The sequence below is a fragment of the Bombyx mandarina genome, chromosome 01 (assembly GCF_030267445.1).
Source record: "Bombyx mandarina strain Sakado chromosome 01, ASM3026744v2".
NCBI lineage: Eukaryota > Metazoa > Arthropoda > Insecta > Lepidoptera > Bombycidae > Bombyx > Bombyx mandarina.
In genome coordinates this window covers 16501577-16520609 of record NC_143208.1, presented here as the reverse complement: position 1 = coordinate 16520609, position 19033 = coordinate 16501577, and the positions used below count along the sequence as shown (strand labels likewise).

Sequence of the window (19033 nt, the reverse complement as noted above, 5' to 3'; positions counted from 1 at the left end):
TATACTTGAGACCTTAGAACTTATATCTCAAGGTAGGTGGCGCATTTACGTTGTAGGTGTCTATGGGCTCCAGTAACCACTTAACACCAGGTGGGCTGTGAGCTCGTCCACCCAACTAAGCAATAAATAAAAAATAAAAAAACTTAAATCATGTTGTAGTGTGATAATTGTAAAACAGTAGTTTAGGAATATTTTAGATCCAAAGGTTGTGCAATAAATACCTGTATTTTTTTAATCAGCTAGCAGAATATAAATATTTTAACTACCTATAACTATTATTGATTAAACCGGAAGATATACAACGGTTTTGTTAAGAAAAAAAAAATTAAAATCAAGATAGGAAAATATGAAGTCGCGTCAGTGATGATTATACGTAAAAATAAAAATATAATAATATGATAAATAGCCTTAGAAACTAAAGTAAGACTGAATATGATGGCTCTTGCCCAGTTTTCCGTTTTTAGTGGGAGTATTGTGAACTCGCATTATGACTTGGTGACTACCATCCTTCAAATTTCCATTGCGTGTTATAAAATTAAATTGAGGTTTCGGTAATTGACACAACTCAAGTTAGGGTCAATATTCACGCTGTGAGCTCCGGTATCCACTGAATACCAGATAGGTGCCAGCTTATCCTACATGCGTAATAAAAAACAAAGCAATTAAAACTTCTAAAATCAATTACGTTTTTCTATAAAGTTATAGGGCTTTTCGACTCTATTATGCACAGTGTGGTTTGATTTCAAGATCGGAATACTCTTTTAATATTCCACAAGCATTGACGATACTGCCACTATAGGTAATTATTTTAGTGCATATCGTTAAGTTGTATATCAAACGTACGAGAAAAACCCGTAACGAAGATAGTATTGCCCACGAAAGACGCAAAAATTTCAAGCAACTGTGTTGAAATAGTATTAAAACTTACAATCGTGTTTTTAATATTATCAAATGCTAATTATTTGACGTGCGCTTATTGTCTACACTATAATTCGTTTACTTATGTATATATCGCTGTGGTTATCGATAAAAAGAGAATGAATAACGATATATTTTAGCTATCGATATATATGGAGCAGCAAACGTTCAATTAGACTCAGAGATCGCTAATTGGCAGCTACATACCGTAACGTCGCCTAGCCTAGAATTACCTTTATACATTTTCGCGTAATTCCTATAACAAAATATTGGTTATTCCAGTGTTTCTATAAAAACATGAAAAGTGGTTAGTTATTGTGCTTTGTCAATGTTTATTTAAAACATTTTTACTTTTCAGATAAAACCTGATATTCTTGAAAATGTCAGAAAATAATAAAAAGAAAACCGGAAGTTTCCGGAAGTTGTTTCCAAATTTATTTTTCTCGAGTAAAACAAGAGGAAAGACGAGCAAAGATTCGAAGTCGACCTTGAAATGTAACGCTGATTTGTCAATAAGTAATCAATATCAGAGCCCACGATCGATAAGATCAGATAAGTATGCTCAAGGAGACGATAGCGAGCGAATATATGAAAATTTAACGACTACAAACATACAAGTCGATAATGAAACCTTGAACATCGATATACCGAGCAATCATTCGTCGAGTAGCACGCTTGTTTCTGAGAGTGTCAAAAATAGAAATCTCCATTTAAACGAACCGGTTGCACGTTTCGTCGGAAAAGAGTGCTCGCATTACGCGGCCAGACCGCAGGTACCTCCGAAGCCCCAGAACGAAATGGTTCATCCGACGGCGAACACTAATTACGATAATTCACTCTACCCAGACGTTTATTACCATTCACTCGAGAAGCTGTCTGATAAAATATCGCCTTTGGATGAAATTGAAATTTATAAGGCGTCGCAGGCTCAAGTGAATCCTGCATCTGTTGGTGCTGAAATAAAAAGAGTCAGCACAAAATTCTTAATATCTCCGAAAAAAGAAGCAGAAGTGCGTACTATACAGCCGACTAGAGCTCGAAGCCTATCTCTAGAAAAGGAAGGAAATTGTCATGAAGTAAAAAAGGAAGTAAGCCAGACAAATGTGAAGAAACCATATAATTACTCAGCACCGACGTCTCCAATGCCCGTAACTCATAAAATACCATCCATGCCCAAGACGGTTTCTCCATACGGCCATTTGAGAAGAAACATGATCGAAATCGAGGAAAAAAGGAATTCGTTGAACAGGACCGGTCAACGTAACAAACCTTTGTCACCATCAAGATCGGATTTTAATTACCAGTCTACTCCTACATCACAAAATGAAGGGCCTAGACCTGAAGAAAACGAAAAAGAAAAAACGAGACAAAAAGTTGAAGCGTTTTACTGGCAAAAATTGAGAGAAATGCGCCAGAAAGAAGATGAATATTTGCTTAAGCAGTCACTAAGAGGTTCTGCTCGAAATGCTTCTACATTATCGAATTGTAGTTCTCCGAATTCATTTACTGTAGAACCTAGAAGCTACAGCCTTCCACGTGGTCAAGATTTCCGAAGTTACACGAAACAACCAGTTTATGCTCAAGCTTCTTTTAAAAGAGGAGCCCCCGAAAGACGCACTGATACTTTTATAAAAAATCGTTCCTCTATGGAACCAGAAATCATTTATAGGAATCCAGAAAAATTACTTACTTTATCGCCCATTTCACTGCAAGAAAGGAGAGTGTTTCAACCTGATATGTACAATAAACAAGCTCATCTTGAGGAACAAACCGTCAAAAACAACAAAGTTAATTACTTAGGACATAATCCCAGGAAAGTGTTGAGTGCACCACAGTGTGTTAATGTGACTGATAATGTAAGGACTCCACCCTTGCCTCCTGTTAGAACAACAAGTGTTGGTGCCGGAAAAAAAACGCATGTCATAAACAATACGAAGTTAATTCATTTACCTGGAGGAGGCCATTCTGTATATTCAGAGTCGGAGAGTGGCTCGGAAGCTGGCGAAATACAGAGAATTTTCAACGAAAATTCAAAAAAAGGTATGTTCGTTTTGTATTTTTTTTTTCATTTCTTTGTAACACAAGGGAAAATGCACGCTGTTGTTTTGAATCTTATTTGCAAAGTATCTATTCGAAGATAAATTTACAGTTAGATAACTACTGAATACATACAGTGAATTACTGTGTGACTGCTCCGTTATCTATTAGTGTGAAAATACGTATGTTTAAATTGCTCCGCCTGAATTGATCCTGGCCAGTATCAAGAAGATTTGCTGCTTTTTTTTAAATTACTTAAAAGATTATCAAAGTAAACAAGAACATATTTTATTTCGAATTCAGAAAATGTATACGCAGTGTGAGCCGTGATGCAAGTCCGCGCGTTTAGTGTCACTTTTCTACTATTAATCGAAAATTGATTATAGAACCATTACTGTAATGTAAAATAGTTCAACCTCATATTTCTTATCGTGTATGTTTTACTGGAGATCCCCGATCCAGAAATCAAATTAAAATGATTCAAATGTAACTTAAAAACTCAAAAAACACGCTTAAGTATCAAATCCTCTTGAAACTGGTCAGGATATTAGAGAGAAAGTTATAAAATTATAGTATCGGTGTTTCGTACGTGAGAAATTTTTGACTCAATAGGACGTTTGAAATCGGTGAAAATGATGTTCAAAGATTCCTTTACATACAAACATACCCCGCTAATCAGAGCGTGTAAATAACCTAAGACTTATAATACTACCCCTAGAGTATCCATAATTCACTTTATATTTACAGTAAAGAATATATAAAAAAATGGAGTCTAACCTTTTCACAATAATTACTGCATCACAGTTATTATGAAGTTTATACTTTAATTAATTGTATTTTATTTACATTATTTAAAATTGATTGATTATTTTACATGGTGATTGATTAATTGCCTTTACTATAATCATAACAACACCTGCTAATACGCTTGGCTGTAACCATCGAGTATCGCTCAAGTCACGGCCAAGCGGTGAATAATTTCTCGAAATCGCAGAGCTGGAACGCTATTTTCTCGTTATACCTATTATTATGCATTGTGGATTTGCGTTTTAAAAAAGCTTCCTCTTTAAACTCCCAACGAGTCCGTGGAAAATGTAAAAGTTCTACAAGATATTCAACCCTTTAAATCGGATATTATAGAGAGTTCACTTACGAAATATAAGTCATGTTTATTATTATATTATGTAAATATCCATCTTCTTTAATTCTAACGCAAAAAATCCACGCCTCCCAGCTCGATAATAAAAACAGCAGCATCAGCAATGTGAGCTACTTTAAGGATAAAAATATGAGACACATGAGACAAAGAGATAAAAACATGATAAAATTATAATACGCAGCAGTAGATTTTCAACAAATTTCTAACCAGTCGAAGTCGTCGCCGCCTAACAGATAAGACGTCCGGTGCATTCGTGTTGAGCTATGCACCGGTGTTCGAATCTCAGGCGGGTGCCAATTTCTCTAATGAAATACGTACTCAACAAAGGTTCACGATTGACTTCCACGGTGAAGGAATTAAATAGCATCGTGTAATAAAAATCAAACCCGCAAAATTATAATTTGCGTAATTACTGGTGGCAGGACCTCTTGTGAGTCCGCGCGGATGGGTACCACCACCTATTTCTGCCGTGAAGCAGTAATGCGTTTCGGTTTGAAGGGTGGGGCAGCCGTTGTAACTATACTTGAGACCTTAGAACTTAGGCGAGTGGCGCATTTACGTTGTGGATGTCTATGGGCTCCAGTAACCGCTTAACACCAAGTGGGCTGTGAGTTGGTCCACCCATGTTAGCAATAAAAAAAACCCACTGCATGTTGTCTAAGAATTATGGGTAATTAAGGTAGTCAGCCCACTAGAATGGATATCAGGACTTTGTATATTCGTGCCGCGAAGCAACCAGACGTTTCCACTGAAAAAGTAAAAGTGGAACACTGTACTACAGCTATTGAGATTTTAATGATATAATCAAAAAACTCAATGTCTGATCATCTAGAACATTAAAAAGAGATGTTAATTAAAACCCATCTAATGGCGCATTGCGCTCGTCAAAATCGTATGGCGCAATAAATAATTAATCGAGTAACGATCAATGCCGTGAATAAACGTTTGATTCCGATAGTCGAATTGGGATATTGCGTTCGATACTCCGTTGCATTGCAAAAGGTACTCTGATTTTAATTGCAAAATGTTCGCGGTGCGTTTTTCACAACGATATAAAATACATCAAAACTGGAAGTCGTAATGAAAAATGCTTTCAATCACAAAAAGTTATGGTTGATTATCCAGTGCTCTTCTAGATTGGTATCTACGAATGAACGGGTTAGCGAAATTGCGGTATACGTCAACTGGAAAACCGTCGGCCATGCTCAGACCTGAGATCGAATTGAGTTGGATTGAGAGAGTAAAATTGAGACATCGACGTCATGTTTCGGGTTGAGGTGTTTATGACCTTTCGGTTCATAACCATCCTCAAGAAGACTTTAAGACATAATATAATTAGCAGTGGCCACGATAACTGGGCTTTTGTGACGCGCCACCTTGTCGAAGTATCCTTCTGACGCTACTTTAAGATACTTGTGTATCAAAATTTAAATCGTCGTGAAGATAGACATTTTTCACGTGCCTAGTGCAGGTTTTATTGAGTGTCACCTTGTTGTGTAGGGACAATACACTTCGCTTCTAGATCATGGGGTAGAGTCGATTGAGTAGGAACGAGGCTCGGCCCTACACTCGGACCGTGCCGAATATCATCCATTTGTCAGTGGGTGACGCCTAGGTACTTGGCCCTCGGTATAAGTTACCGCGCCTAATTCGAGACGAGATATCTTCCTACTCAAGTAGTAGATAGCTGTATCAGGAGCGACGGCTAAGTAGGTCACCGGCGGCCGGAATATGTTGTATACTTATGGTTTAAAAACGGAGCCTTGTGGGACACCGGCTGAAATCCGTCGCGGAAAATAGCGAGTTCAATTCAATTTTTAAGCCAACACAGAAACGAACGATTCGACAAGAAATACGACTCTTTGGTACTCGCATGGTGTACAGTTTATAAGTTAAACCAGGTGCTTCAAAAATAAATGTTACATATTATAATCTGCATTCGGCAAACCATATTTATTACGAGTATTAGACGGAATAATAATTCGGGATTGTGTGATTTATATTTTTGTATAATAGCCGGCAAACTTCTTGAGTATTTGTCGACGTAGTGGGGGTAAGTTCGCGCATGGTACACTCACATGCAAAAACATTATTTACTCTGCGTCATAATGCTATTAAATTATTAAAATCAACATATTATGTATTTATTTATATATTTATTAGAACATCAACAAAAAATATAGATTAATAATTGTAATAATTTAATCTTGGGGTAAAATAGATATTCCTTCTATTAAGTCAAAACTAGAGCTGTTGCCAGGTCTTGGTTCAGTTGAAGCGAAGCTGGTATTTGTAATTTTTTTTTCGTTATCATAATCTTGACCATCATCATCATCACTGTTTTCATCACCCGAGTCGCTATCATCGTGATGAGTCGACATAGGGCTCATCGGTGTAGTTTACAACTCGTTCGGTTCGGTCTTCTTTCTTGTCTATAATTAATTATTTTTTGAAGATATTCGATTCGTAGTAATCGAATGTTACTTTTTTCAATTACCAGCTTCCTATTACTTTCTGTTTTTTTTTTTCCATCTGAAGCCTAGCTCTTTCATAATTCGTCGTAAGCTTCATTCCGAGCCATTAAAATTTATATCTTCTTTAAATTTTTCGAAGCCTTTCTACGGTACGGAGTTTCGCTGCTTGTTATGTAGTTATTATGATTACATCTTTTTATTACAGATTGAACGAAACTGTCCATTCCGGTAACTTTCTTCTTCCCTGATCTTTTCTTACCCGGAGTCCGAAACACGGCGAGCAAGCCAGAGCCTTTAGCTTCGTTAATAATGCACCTAACAGTACTCACTGATGTTTTTCTTGCTTCCGAAGTCTGTTTTACTTTTTCCATATCATTCTTCCCCTGTTTTATAATGAAGCAATATATGTCGTACACAATTTTTCTACCCTTTCTTTTGAATACTACACCAGTCTGTCGCGGCATAGTGTATTTTTTATAAAAAATCAACAAACACTCAACATATAGTAATGGCAACAAAGTCAACAAGCAATTATAACAAATAACTTAACGATTAATAACGATAGACTTTTTACTATACGCAAGCGTACTTTTGGGAGCAAGCGGAACGAGGGCGCGGTGCGGGGCGCAAGGTTCGACTGATCTACCAATAACGCGCTCGATACGATTTCCCCTGCCGTCGCGCCTCACCCTCACCACCAAAGTGATCTAAAATTCGGTTCTGCGCAGTCAAGGTCATTTGCTCAAGAAGTTTGCCGGTTAATATATTCAGACAGTTCATGTTTACAAGCGTTATGTCACATCGTAGTAGATTGGCTTGAGGGGAAAATAACAATATTACTAATGAAACTTTGTTTTATTCTTATACAGACCCTTCAAATAGCAAAGATTTTATATTCAAAAGTACATTCGAACCTGATGTCTCTTTTCAAATTCATTCATATGATCTAGAAAAAACATTTATACCCACATGTTTCTTTACATCGGTAAACGGATATGCTTCATTCGTTTTCTATAAAACTTTTGCTCTCGAAGCAAAGAGTCTAAACAAGTCTTTCACTATAAATTCCACTGCTCTAAACAAAACATAACCATAAAACCAATTACCAGTTTCAAACAAAGTTTAAATAAGAGAACTGAGAATTACGTCATACAAAAGTTTAAATGCAATTGGATGAAATATACATAATGTAGCATAATCAATGTACATTATAATATTTTACTGTTTTCAATTCTGTATATAAATCGACGATTTAATGCTATTCAATTTTATTTTTTCAAGCTTTGATTTGTTGAATATATGTACTAGAATAGAAGACCCGACCTATACAAATTCACCTCTTTTATCTTGAGCCGCTTACCTCGCTGATGCATCTCGAAAATTAAAAGTGGAATCAAATTCTCTCCCTGAATATTCCCCGGGGAAATGAGATATCAATCTTTACTAGAGGTCCCGCAGTAGTCGAAATTCGACTATAATTAATTGGAATTGTAAGTTTGTATACCATTATGATTGTATTTTCAACGCCAAGACTACACTATAGAAAAATATTAATAAAAACAAACAATATTTAATCTATTCTCAATTTGACCATAGACGTCAAGAACAAAAGTTTGACAATAAATAAATAGTATGCATGCGTGTTGTGTCAAATACATGGTAGTGTGTGTAATATTTCCTTTATGATTTAATGTATCTTTTATGCATTATTTAAAAATATATTAACATTCTCCAATCCAATCCCCTTCTCTATATTCTTTATAAGTATGGGAAATTGCATACTCCTCGTCCACGCAATTTTCGTAAAAAGGGATACAAAGTTTTTGCTTCACGTATTAATCAATCTTTATACGACAATAATGTTCGAAGTGGTGTAGTGACATAGTCGTGAAAACCGGTACGTCACAAACTCGTCTATCATCATTGCTGATTTCAAAATGTAAATAAATCTATTGGCAAATTTTCTATGCTGACTGCTTTTACTATTTATATTTCAAAGAGGTATATGTAGTCATTTATAAAGATCTAGGGTATAATTCCAATAGGTGATAAGTTATTTGGACTGTAAAATCTAAGCAACTTTAATTTAAAGCTAGTAGAATAAATTAACTAGAATTAAATAAAAAATCTATGAAAATATAGTTTAACTTCTACAAATATTTTAGGAGAGTAATAAAAACAACATCTTCAATAAAAATATAAATTAAGTTTGATATGTTTGTCTTTTGTTAGGTTCCTAGGTTGTTAGGTACTTATATTTGTACCTAGTACCATAGATAATACACATAAATTAGCTATAGATAAGCAACTCAAGCACTCAACAAAAATGTTTACAGGCGTCGGCCAGTGGATAGCTTCGCTTCAATTAGTTTCTCATTGCTCCTGTAGATGGCAGTAATATCCAATACCTATCCTATATTTAATTTTTAATGAAGGATTTATGAAATTTTCAGAAACCACAAATTGATAAAATTTAATCAATTTGTCTACAACAAACAAAGACTTGTATGATTTATTAATTTTATTAATATTTTATTTTCTGTGTTTAGTTATACAATAATTAAATGCGTTAATTTTAACAATATAATATAAGCTCAGGGGCATCCGCTACTAGATGTCGCTAGTTTCCATACAAAAAACATTTTTTGTTTTAAAGTATCACAGTTTCAGAGCCCTGATTTAATAATCACATTGGAGCTGGACCGAGTTTCATTAGTAATAAAATATGTACAATACGTTGTGTGCGTAGTCCTACGCCGTGGCTTAGTCTATTATTTATTTTTCCAACAGTAAACAGCAGCAGCATCGAGGAACTTTAATTTATTTCTTGAAACCGATAAAAGTTTAAAAACAATTACTGAAACTACTCTAAGAAAGCAATTTTGTAAATGACAAAGTTGTTCACGATTACGATAGCTCTACAAACTCGAAACACAATATAAAGTCCAACTTTCGAACGACCAAAGAAAGCGTGCAATGTACGTCAAACATGTATGCCTTCGATCGGTCATTATTCAAACAAAGTATCATAATTTATATGAAAGTATTAGATCACAACCAAGGCAACGTTAAAATTGCTCTTCAGTGAAGCATCTCCATTATGTTGAGTTATTGTTAAAGCAATGAATAAATTATAAAATGGTAAACGGTTTATTCCGCCACCGAGGAACTTTAGGGCGACTAAATGGTTCTTCAGCGACTTGCGGGAAAAAAGTAGGTAATCATTTTATGTTATCTTGGAATAAATGCTTCCATTTTGTTCAAGAAATGCTTCGAAATAGTTTCGAAACTAAATTTTAAGCTCTGCTATATATTTATATATATATATATATATAATTTTTTGGGAATGATGTAAAAATGAATCATGACTTAAGACTTTGTTTGGAGTCAGGACTAAATCTAAAAATGTACTGAAGCTCTTACCTTATTAGGTTCCTGCTCTTCTCAAGTTTGTGCATTCTGGTATAGACCACATATCTCCAGTGGGATAGTGTCATTCAGTTTATGGTGTCTACGTGCTTCAGAAACCATTCAAGCACGTAGCTAGCTAGAAGTAGAGCTAGTAAAGTGAAGTAAACCGGAAAAAAATCTTCTTTCGTTTCTTGGTTCCTGTGTCTGTTTGACGTCATTATCGTGTATACTTTTTCTTATATAATTTATTTAATAGTGCTCTATTATTTCTTATATGTCCATTTCTCAGCATAGAAAAACCTTAAAACGCTTGAATAATTTCATGCTAGGCGCTAGGGTAAATAATTATTTAAAAAATAATAGGCGCTCTCATTATAATATCGAACGGCTTTCAGAAAATATGTAGGTATCTGAGCGAATCAATTTAGATTCGCACTTATCTTTCGTGATTCGTCAATCAGCCATATTTATATCTTCATACATTTTCGAATTTACAAGTTATTTTAAAAGGACGTGACAGTTTTTTTAAAATTCAAAACTAACCTCTATGAATATATATTTGCATGTTTCTCTGCATCTGTAATGGAAAATGAATCAATGCATAAATACATTTCAATTACAAAACTGCGTATAAATCTACATTTACATTTTTCACTCGTTTCAATATTACGAAGTGTTTGATTTTCTTCTGTAGGTAGATAGCTATGTCTCTAGCATTGCTAATGTCCATTAGCGACCGGTGATCGATTACAACCAAGTGATGTGTATGTTTGTTGTCCGCATATAAATACAAGAAAAAAGTAGCATAAGTTTTAATTATAAGTTTAATACTTATGCTGATTAACGATATACATGTAAGGCTCAAAGAAGTATGATCGCCACTGCAATACAATCACTGGGATAATACATACTTCTATTAAGATCTATTTCATTAAAATGTCAATACTTAGCTAGAAAGTTTTTCGTTTTTTTTATTGCCCTAGTAGACAGACGAGCATACGGCCCACCTGATGGTGAGTGATTACCGTCTAGCTAGCTTTTCTAGCTACCACTTCTAATGGACACTTAACGTAAAGACAAAGACTTTTATTACAAAACAAAAACTATCAAATTTACTGTAACACAATTTTAATCAAACTTTTCTTCACCTATTGTTAAATTACAGTATATTTTCGTCCCTTCAATATTTGCCACATTCAACCACTATTCATCGAAGTACAGCTTCAGCTGTCTGACCGTCTGCTCCAATTCGACTGACGATTTGTGAAATCCAATAATTGAATATCCACCACAGGGGCTGACGAATGTAGATACCAACTCTTTGGTTTTAGAATACGAATTATATATATTTAATATGGGAAGGTATTTTTGAAAACCATTTTATTGGAAGTGATTTCCTTTCAATTCCTTTGCCATTATTTAAGGTTATCTTTCAGCTCAGAGTTCATGTCGATTTATGTATTTGCATCTGACTGATCTAATGCAATCTGCAATTTTAGTGTTTGCAACTAAAAATACATAATTAAAACGATAGCTCCCGAATATCGAAGAAATCATTACACAAATAAAATACAACTTACTTATTACTCGACATGTTAGCGTAGATTTAACTTTATTTGATCTTATGCAGGACGAGTGTCATTCAGCATTATTGTTTTGGAAAACGTATTATTTTAACTAACAGAATTTTCATAATTTGGTTTTTGTATACACATATAATTACAGCATCATTACGTGTTACATTTCATTCCTGCAACTTAACGCGGATTTTTGTCTTAATCGCTTTTTTTAGACACTTCATTTTAGAGTTTCCATCTCTTTTTACCATTGCGCAAACAAATATAGCTCCAGGTAGAGTAAGCCACGCTCGATGTCAGTTCTAGCCGGATAATAGAGAGCGACATCCGGTTTTCCGTAACGATTCAAACTGGAGTAAGTAAATTCGTTTCTGAATAATAAATACATTTACGCCTATTTGCGAGGTGTCTTAATAGGTCTGTTTTTTTTTAAATCGCCTATCTTTCACATAAAACTTAATTTTGGATTTTGGGGGTTTGTTTCATTTATGATGAACTGAAAATTATGATTTCATATTACTCGTATAATATTATTATTATTTGTTAAATTAGCCATTTTGAAATTAAAGTGTAGTTGCCTTGTGTTGCAAAAGTTAGAATAATCTGTTGAATATAAAGTTTGAACGTTTATGCATTTTGTATCTCTCAGACATATTTAATTTGGTTCAGAACATAGTACGGACCGCTGATCTTTAACTATGCTGAATCTCACACTTCTCCGCGGGGTCGCAATTTTCTCAATGAAGTACAAATCTTTTGCTCAACGTATTAATAAATATGTACGGTGATTTGTAATTATTATTTTTTCGTTATCTGTCTCTGACCCCGTCCACGGTGATTTGATGAAAATATTTTTGCTTACATTCCATTTTATAGTTTATTATTGACTTTCTCTTATAATAATAATAATAATGTTTTTATTGCAAGTAACCATGACTCATACAAATTGTTAGTAAGACTTACACCTATGTTAGTAGTTATATTTACATCACAATGAATTACTGTCGTAACATCCCATGGGAGATGGCACCACAGCGACCCATGTATACACAGTCCAGCCTGCTTGCGATCATGCTCAGGATACTGTTGGAGCTGGCTTTCACTCTGCTTACCAGAGATGCACACCTCTTACGCATGGTAGCGTAAAAACAATCTATGTGCGCGTCTGATAGACATAGCTTCGGCACACTTTGCAGAAAATCGACTACAGGAATAGTTACAGATATACTTTTAGAAATAACCTATATTGAAATCGACAAATACAATGATATATTATTTAAATCCTATAATAATAATATAATAATAATAATAATAAGCCTTTTATTTCCCATCTAGAAACCTAAATATTACATGTAAATATTCTCAACCATATATGACTCCCACATTCAGATCCAATTCCATTGCTGTTCACTTTTCCTCGACAGGAACCCCTATTTGGGTATAGGCCTCCTCCAGCTTAGTCCAATTTTCCCTGTTCCCGGCCTGCCTCATCCACTCCTTCCCAGCGGTGACTATGATATCATCACTCCATCGTTTAATAGGTCGTCCTTTCCTTATTTAAATCTTACCAACATAATAATGATAAAAAGGCGAACAACATCATATATATAGGTATAATTAAGTATTTTGCCGTTCTAAATGCTGTTAGCTCACTTTAATTTAATAAATGCCATTTTTGAGAAATTATTCTAACGGAATTAAATTTTTTGCTTACATGGGATGAGCTCACGGCCTATCTGATTTTAAGTGGTTACCAGAGGCCAAAGATATCAACGACGTAAATGCCACTCCACCCTTTTAGACATGATTTTTTTATTTTTTTATTGCCTAGGTATGTGGACGAGCTCACAGCCCACCTGTTGTTAAGTGGTTACTGGAACCCATAGACATCTACAACGTAAATGCGCCACACACCTTGAGATATAAGTTCTATAAGGTCTCAGTATGGTTACGACGGCTGCCCCACCCTTCAAACCGAAACGCATTACTGCTTCACGGCAGAAATAGATGAGGGGATGAGTTCTAAAAACTCAGTTTTATAGTGCATAATATCAAACACAAATTAATAGATTTATCTTCTCAGATACGCCATGAATGACGCACTTCAAACTAGAAATAATATAAATACTGATACTACGTAACCGATCCTATTTTTTGGCATAGCGATTCACCCATTTACCTTGCTTACTAAGAAGACTGGAAAAACTCGGTAGGGCCCATAACCGTTGCGCTGAAGGTCGTGGATTTGATTCCCACATCGGGCAAACATTAAGTGATGAACAGGTTTGTTTGCTCTTTGTCTGGATGTTTATTATCTATATATATTTAGACGTATAAGTATGTTTGTCAGTCTCTGGTGCCCTTAACATAGGGAATTCTAAATTGGAGACGTATGACGGTGCGTAATTTGTTTCCAGTTATTTTTTAATCGTTTAGCTTTATCAAATATTATTATATACAACTTATTTAAACAGATAAACAGGGCGTTCGTTAAACTTATCAATAATAAAACAGAATTTCCCTTCAAATATTTAAAGCAACTCCGCTTTCACGCCCTTGATTTATCTACAAAGTATTGATGACACATAAATCAGGGAAGATCTTGGATTTTCGTTAGCTAGCGCTCTATAAATTAATTCAGTGTTGAGCGTATATTTTGAATTCCAAGCAGTTACGAATTAATTATTAAATATATACTAAACTATATAGAAATAAATAATAAAAAAATATAGATCGATATTTTTTTTTGTTGACCAACTTGAGGACCACCCTTTGTGAATTATTAGTTAATAATTATTAATAGTTCTAAGTAAACTTTTTTCATGTACGTACTTTTTCAAGCGTGCCATACTAAATAATAAAACACATACTTACTTAATAACTATTATGAAATTATTACATTGAAAGTATAGGTTTTTCTGGTTTGCTATTATTTTTCTTTTACTAGATATCAGAGGTAAAACTTTGGTTTTACATTGAGAAATAATATTATTTTCGAACTTCATGTATAATTTATATTTTTTTGTTCTGTTATCTCGAATCTCGAATATTTTTTTTTGTTATTATTATTGGCCTTTACAGTTTCACCAGGACAGGTGGGCGAGCAAAGGCTCAGCCAGGAGGGGTGGGATTTGCTAACAGCTACCCGAGCGCCTCCGACGGAGACCTAACAGCTCAAGAGTAGCTACTTCGCGAATGAATCTACTACCGGATCGGAATCGCGACCCGCTGAGAAGATCCGGCGAGAAACTCAGCGAGCTGATTCATGGGTTAGGTTGCACGGCGAACTCTTTGTCGAGTTCGACGAGTACGGTTACCGAGGTCCCTAAGCCTGCTCCTAGTGTTAGAGCTGAAGGCGTCTAATGCAAAGGTTATTGGATCTGATGGATCCGTAAGGACGTGTCTAGGTAGCCGACGGTGACTGGCTCCTGCGTGATCAGGATTCGAGGAGTAGTCAGCGGCGGCAACGATAAGGCGATTATCGTGACACAGCCTTATCGAAGTACCGTTCCGACGCTGACTTCATGTATTTCTGGATAGATTCGAGGCCCAGGTCGTCGTGTAGGTCAACGTTCCTCACGAACCACGGAGCTCCGACGACTAGCCTGCAAAAGCGGGATTGTAGAGATTGGAGGGTGTCTATGTGTGTGCGGGCCGCGTGAGCGAACACCACACTCGCGTAAGTCATGACGGGCCTTATGCAAGTTTTGTATAGTGTCACCTTGTTCCGAAGGGACATTTTACTTCGCTTACAGATCATGGGGTAGAGTCTACCGAGAATAAACGCGGCACGGTCACGGACTGATTTTATATGCGGGCGGAATGTCATCGATGCATCCAGGGTAATGCCCAGGTACTTGACCTTCCTGGCCCAGGGTATGGGTTGTCTAAAGAGAGTAATCGGGGGTATGAGATTCCCCTCCTAATCTGGGAGGAAATCCGTGTGGAGCTTCCCCTCTGAAATAGCACCGTAGTACTTTTCGCTGGGTTGATGTCTCTTTGCAGAGAGGATCCCATATTAAAATTGAATATTTAATTTGAAAAGTCTAAACACAAGTGTTGGGCCTCTTTCTAACCCAGGGATAATATAGTCATAGGTCAAAATTATCGCATCCGATTACTTGTGGCCTAGGCCAGGGACGCTGGTCAACGGTGACTTATCTGAGTTGAACTACCCATTTTAAGTTGTAAAATACTTTTTTTTATTTATCATAGTATTTCTTTTTTACTGGTGTTAGGACCTCATGTGTGTCCACACGTTTAGGTACCATCACCGCGCCTATTTCTGCCGTGAAGCAGTAATGCGTTTCGGCTTGAAGGGTGGGGCAGCACTTGTAACTATACTGGGACCTTAGAACTTATAACTCAAGGTGAGTGGCGCATTTACGTTGCAAATGTCTATGGGCTCCAGTAACCACTTAACACCAGGTGGGCTGTGAGCTCGTCTACCCATCTAAGCAATAAAATCTCATAAAGCAGTAGTCCGTGAGTATTCCACGAGACTATAACACTGAAACACCAGAAAATGTGTTTAACAACAACTAAACAGGATTCAAAAATTTAAACTAAATTTATGTTTGCCGCAGCGCCGCTCACTCCGCTATTCATGAGTTACGGTCTAAACAAAATTAACGAAAGTTTCGGGAGAGCAAACGATAGTAACTACTTAATCACCGAAACACAATTGAAAGTAATTTACCGAATTGCTGCGAGCTAGCGATCTGTTAATATCGAATAGCACGTAGCCTTCGGGTGAATTTAATTTATTTGAACGATTCCCAATCTGTTGAGGAGCTCGGAATCGTTAAATCATCGATTTGTTTATACTAGAGGTCCCGCAGTAGTCGAAATTCGACTATAATTAATTGGAATTGTAAGTTTGTACACTATTATGATTGTATTTTATACTTCTATAATCACAAATTTCGCCAAGACTACATTATAAAAAATATTAACAAAGACAAACAATATTTAATCTATTCTCAATTTGACCACAGACGTCAAGAACAAAAGTTTGACAATAAATAGTATGCATGTGTGTGTGCGTCAAATACATGGTATGTAGTAATGTTTTCTTTATTGATTTAATGTATCTTTTATCCATTATTTAAAAAAAATTATTAGCATTGTGCACTTCTTCTCTATATTCTCTATAAGTGTGGAAAATTTCATACTCCTCCGTCCGCGCAATTTTCGTAAAAAGGGATACAATTTTTTTTCTTCACGTATTAATATATAGATAATTTAAATAATGAAATCGGTTCACATTCTGCTGTAACTATAGATGATATAACGTATTTATATGTTTCCAAAAAACTCTCCTGACAACGAAAACGAAATCATCCAAATCTTCGACTCGATTCAGCTCGACAAGAGCCTGCCTATCACAAACAATGTCTGCTTATAAATGTATGTAATGCATTTCGTTTCTAATAGCAAAAACGTTTCTGTTTCATACAACTATGAATTGGCTTTCTTTTTATGTTAAATAATTCGCAAAAGGTAAGACTATTATTAAGTAATTAACAAAATTGGGAAAAATTGGGGTTTCATGTGACCGGCAAAAATGCTGGGATTGGGATAGAAAACGTTACAAAGGATGAAATTACAAAAAAGTCAAATGAAAGCCTGCATCAAAAGGAATGCTAAAAGCATAAAAGTTCAGTGTACGAAACATAGACTATGTGAGCGTCCAGAAAATGTTAAAACACTTAATTTTCACGAAAAATTTACACCATGGCGTGCGCTTTTATTAATTTTTAGCGGACTTTAAAAAGCGGGGAGATTCTCAATTCGACCGTAAGTTTTTTGAATCGTTTATTGATAAATCGAATGATTTGTGAATCGATTTTGAAGATTTCCTTTATGCTTGAAAGCCAGTGCTTCATATGTGGTCCCGTTTAAATTTTAACAAGATCAGCCCAAATTTGGTATTTTACCATACCGCCATATCATTTAGCATATACCATATCTTGGCTACCTTAATATAAATATAAAGTTTTATTTCATTTATTAAAAAACGATACACATAAGTATATTATGGACGTGTATCTTAAAAGCGTTCAAATTTAGATTCCACACAAAAACGACGCAAATAGACTCGTCATGATGCGTCATGGTATAATGCATACGATGACGATGACTCAACTCGGCTTTGCGTCCTACTTACCACTAGAGACCGAAAGCGAGCATTCTATCCTATACAGGTGAATATCACTACTGAGGATCTAAGCTGCTTATATATAATTCCTGTAACATAAACGCGTATTTTCCGTAGATCGACGTCTATTTATCTGTTTAGCACAGGGTTAGAAAGGTCCTGCGAGCACCATCTCACCTCTTGTAGCAAGCAAGCTAGCTGTCTCGGGTTCTTGAGCTTATCCTCCACGTAGGACCTAAACAACAGATTTTCTATAATACATAGTAATAATAATACAAGTGTTTGTTGTATGGTCTGTTGATCATGATTTCTCCAACTACTATTCGGAGCTAATGGGATAGGTAATACATAGTTGGAAGACGAGTTGCACAGTAGTTTCTTGTCTCTTTTCAGTTTTAAGGATATCTGTGCATCCAGATTAATAGATAGATAGTTTCTTAGTGAGAATCAAAGATATAATTATTGTTTACAAAGTGTGAGCTATCCTGGGTTCTTGGCCTTTTGGCTTTATGGTCAAGCCTGCAATTGAAGCTATAGATTCAGCGGTATAACTTCCTCTTTAAGTACGTATGTACATATATTGACTTAATTTCAACATTAGGCTAGTTTCGTATCTTCAGCAGTACCTCGTACATATATTCTATTTGGTTTTTAACATGAGTGTATCCTTATTTTGCAACTTTAACTGATTCGAGCATTGGTATGCTCTACGCTCCTGATTGTCTTAAAGGTTTAACTAAATAAATAGCAAAAAAAACCTTTATCGGGTCTCATCGACGCTGATGTTTTACTTGCGTCACAAAACCTAACCCCTACAGGCACCACTTCACGATCCATACGTCTGGAATGCCTTTGATGTCGAGTGTTGTCGCCACCCGTGTATTCCACAGTTCTACGAATAAATGTCACGGCTCTTTAAAATGGGAAGCAGAATATTTCAAGCTAGTTTCTCACAAGTATTCACAAAATATTCAAGTCTATATTCCTACAGTTATACACAATGAACTAGGTACGAGGCATATTACTGAAGAGAATCTGTTTGAATTCTAGTAATGGTACCTATGAATTAATATATATATATATATATATATACATAATATATTATTTTCAATAATATATGTATTTCATCTCTTTTGCTAAGTGTACTTGTTGAAGTTTAATGTACTAAATGATTATTAATACGGACACAAAAATTTAAATTTGCCATTTATGGATTTCATAAAGGGAAGTAAGTGAGTGATTAATTTGAAAAAGTTACTCCACGTTTATATCCGAAAAAAAGTAAATACGTACCTAA

The 19033-nt window shown here is 35.5% G+C and overlaps 1 protein-coding gene across 22 annotated transcripts in view; it reads left to right on the top strand.

Annotated features, from left to right (window-relative positions):
• LOC114252733 (coiled-coil domain-containing protein AGAP005037) overlaps positions 1–19033 on the top strand; it is a 316019-nt gene that overhangs the window by 9270 nt on the left and 287716 nt on the right. For all 22 annotated transcript variants that reach the window (XR_016323829.1, XR_016323828.1, XR_003625165.2 and 19 more), the window contains exon 2: positions 1277–2958. Coding sequence is in view for 18 of the 22 variants with exons in the window: in XM_089731174.1 (XP_089587300.1) it covers positions 1299–2958 (1660 nt within the window). In the remaining 4 variants the exon portion in view is untranslated. The remainder of the gene's footprint in view (positions 1–1276; positions 2959–19033) is intronic.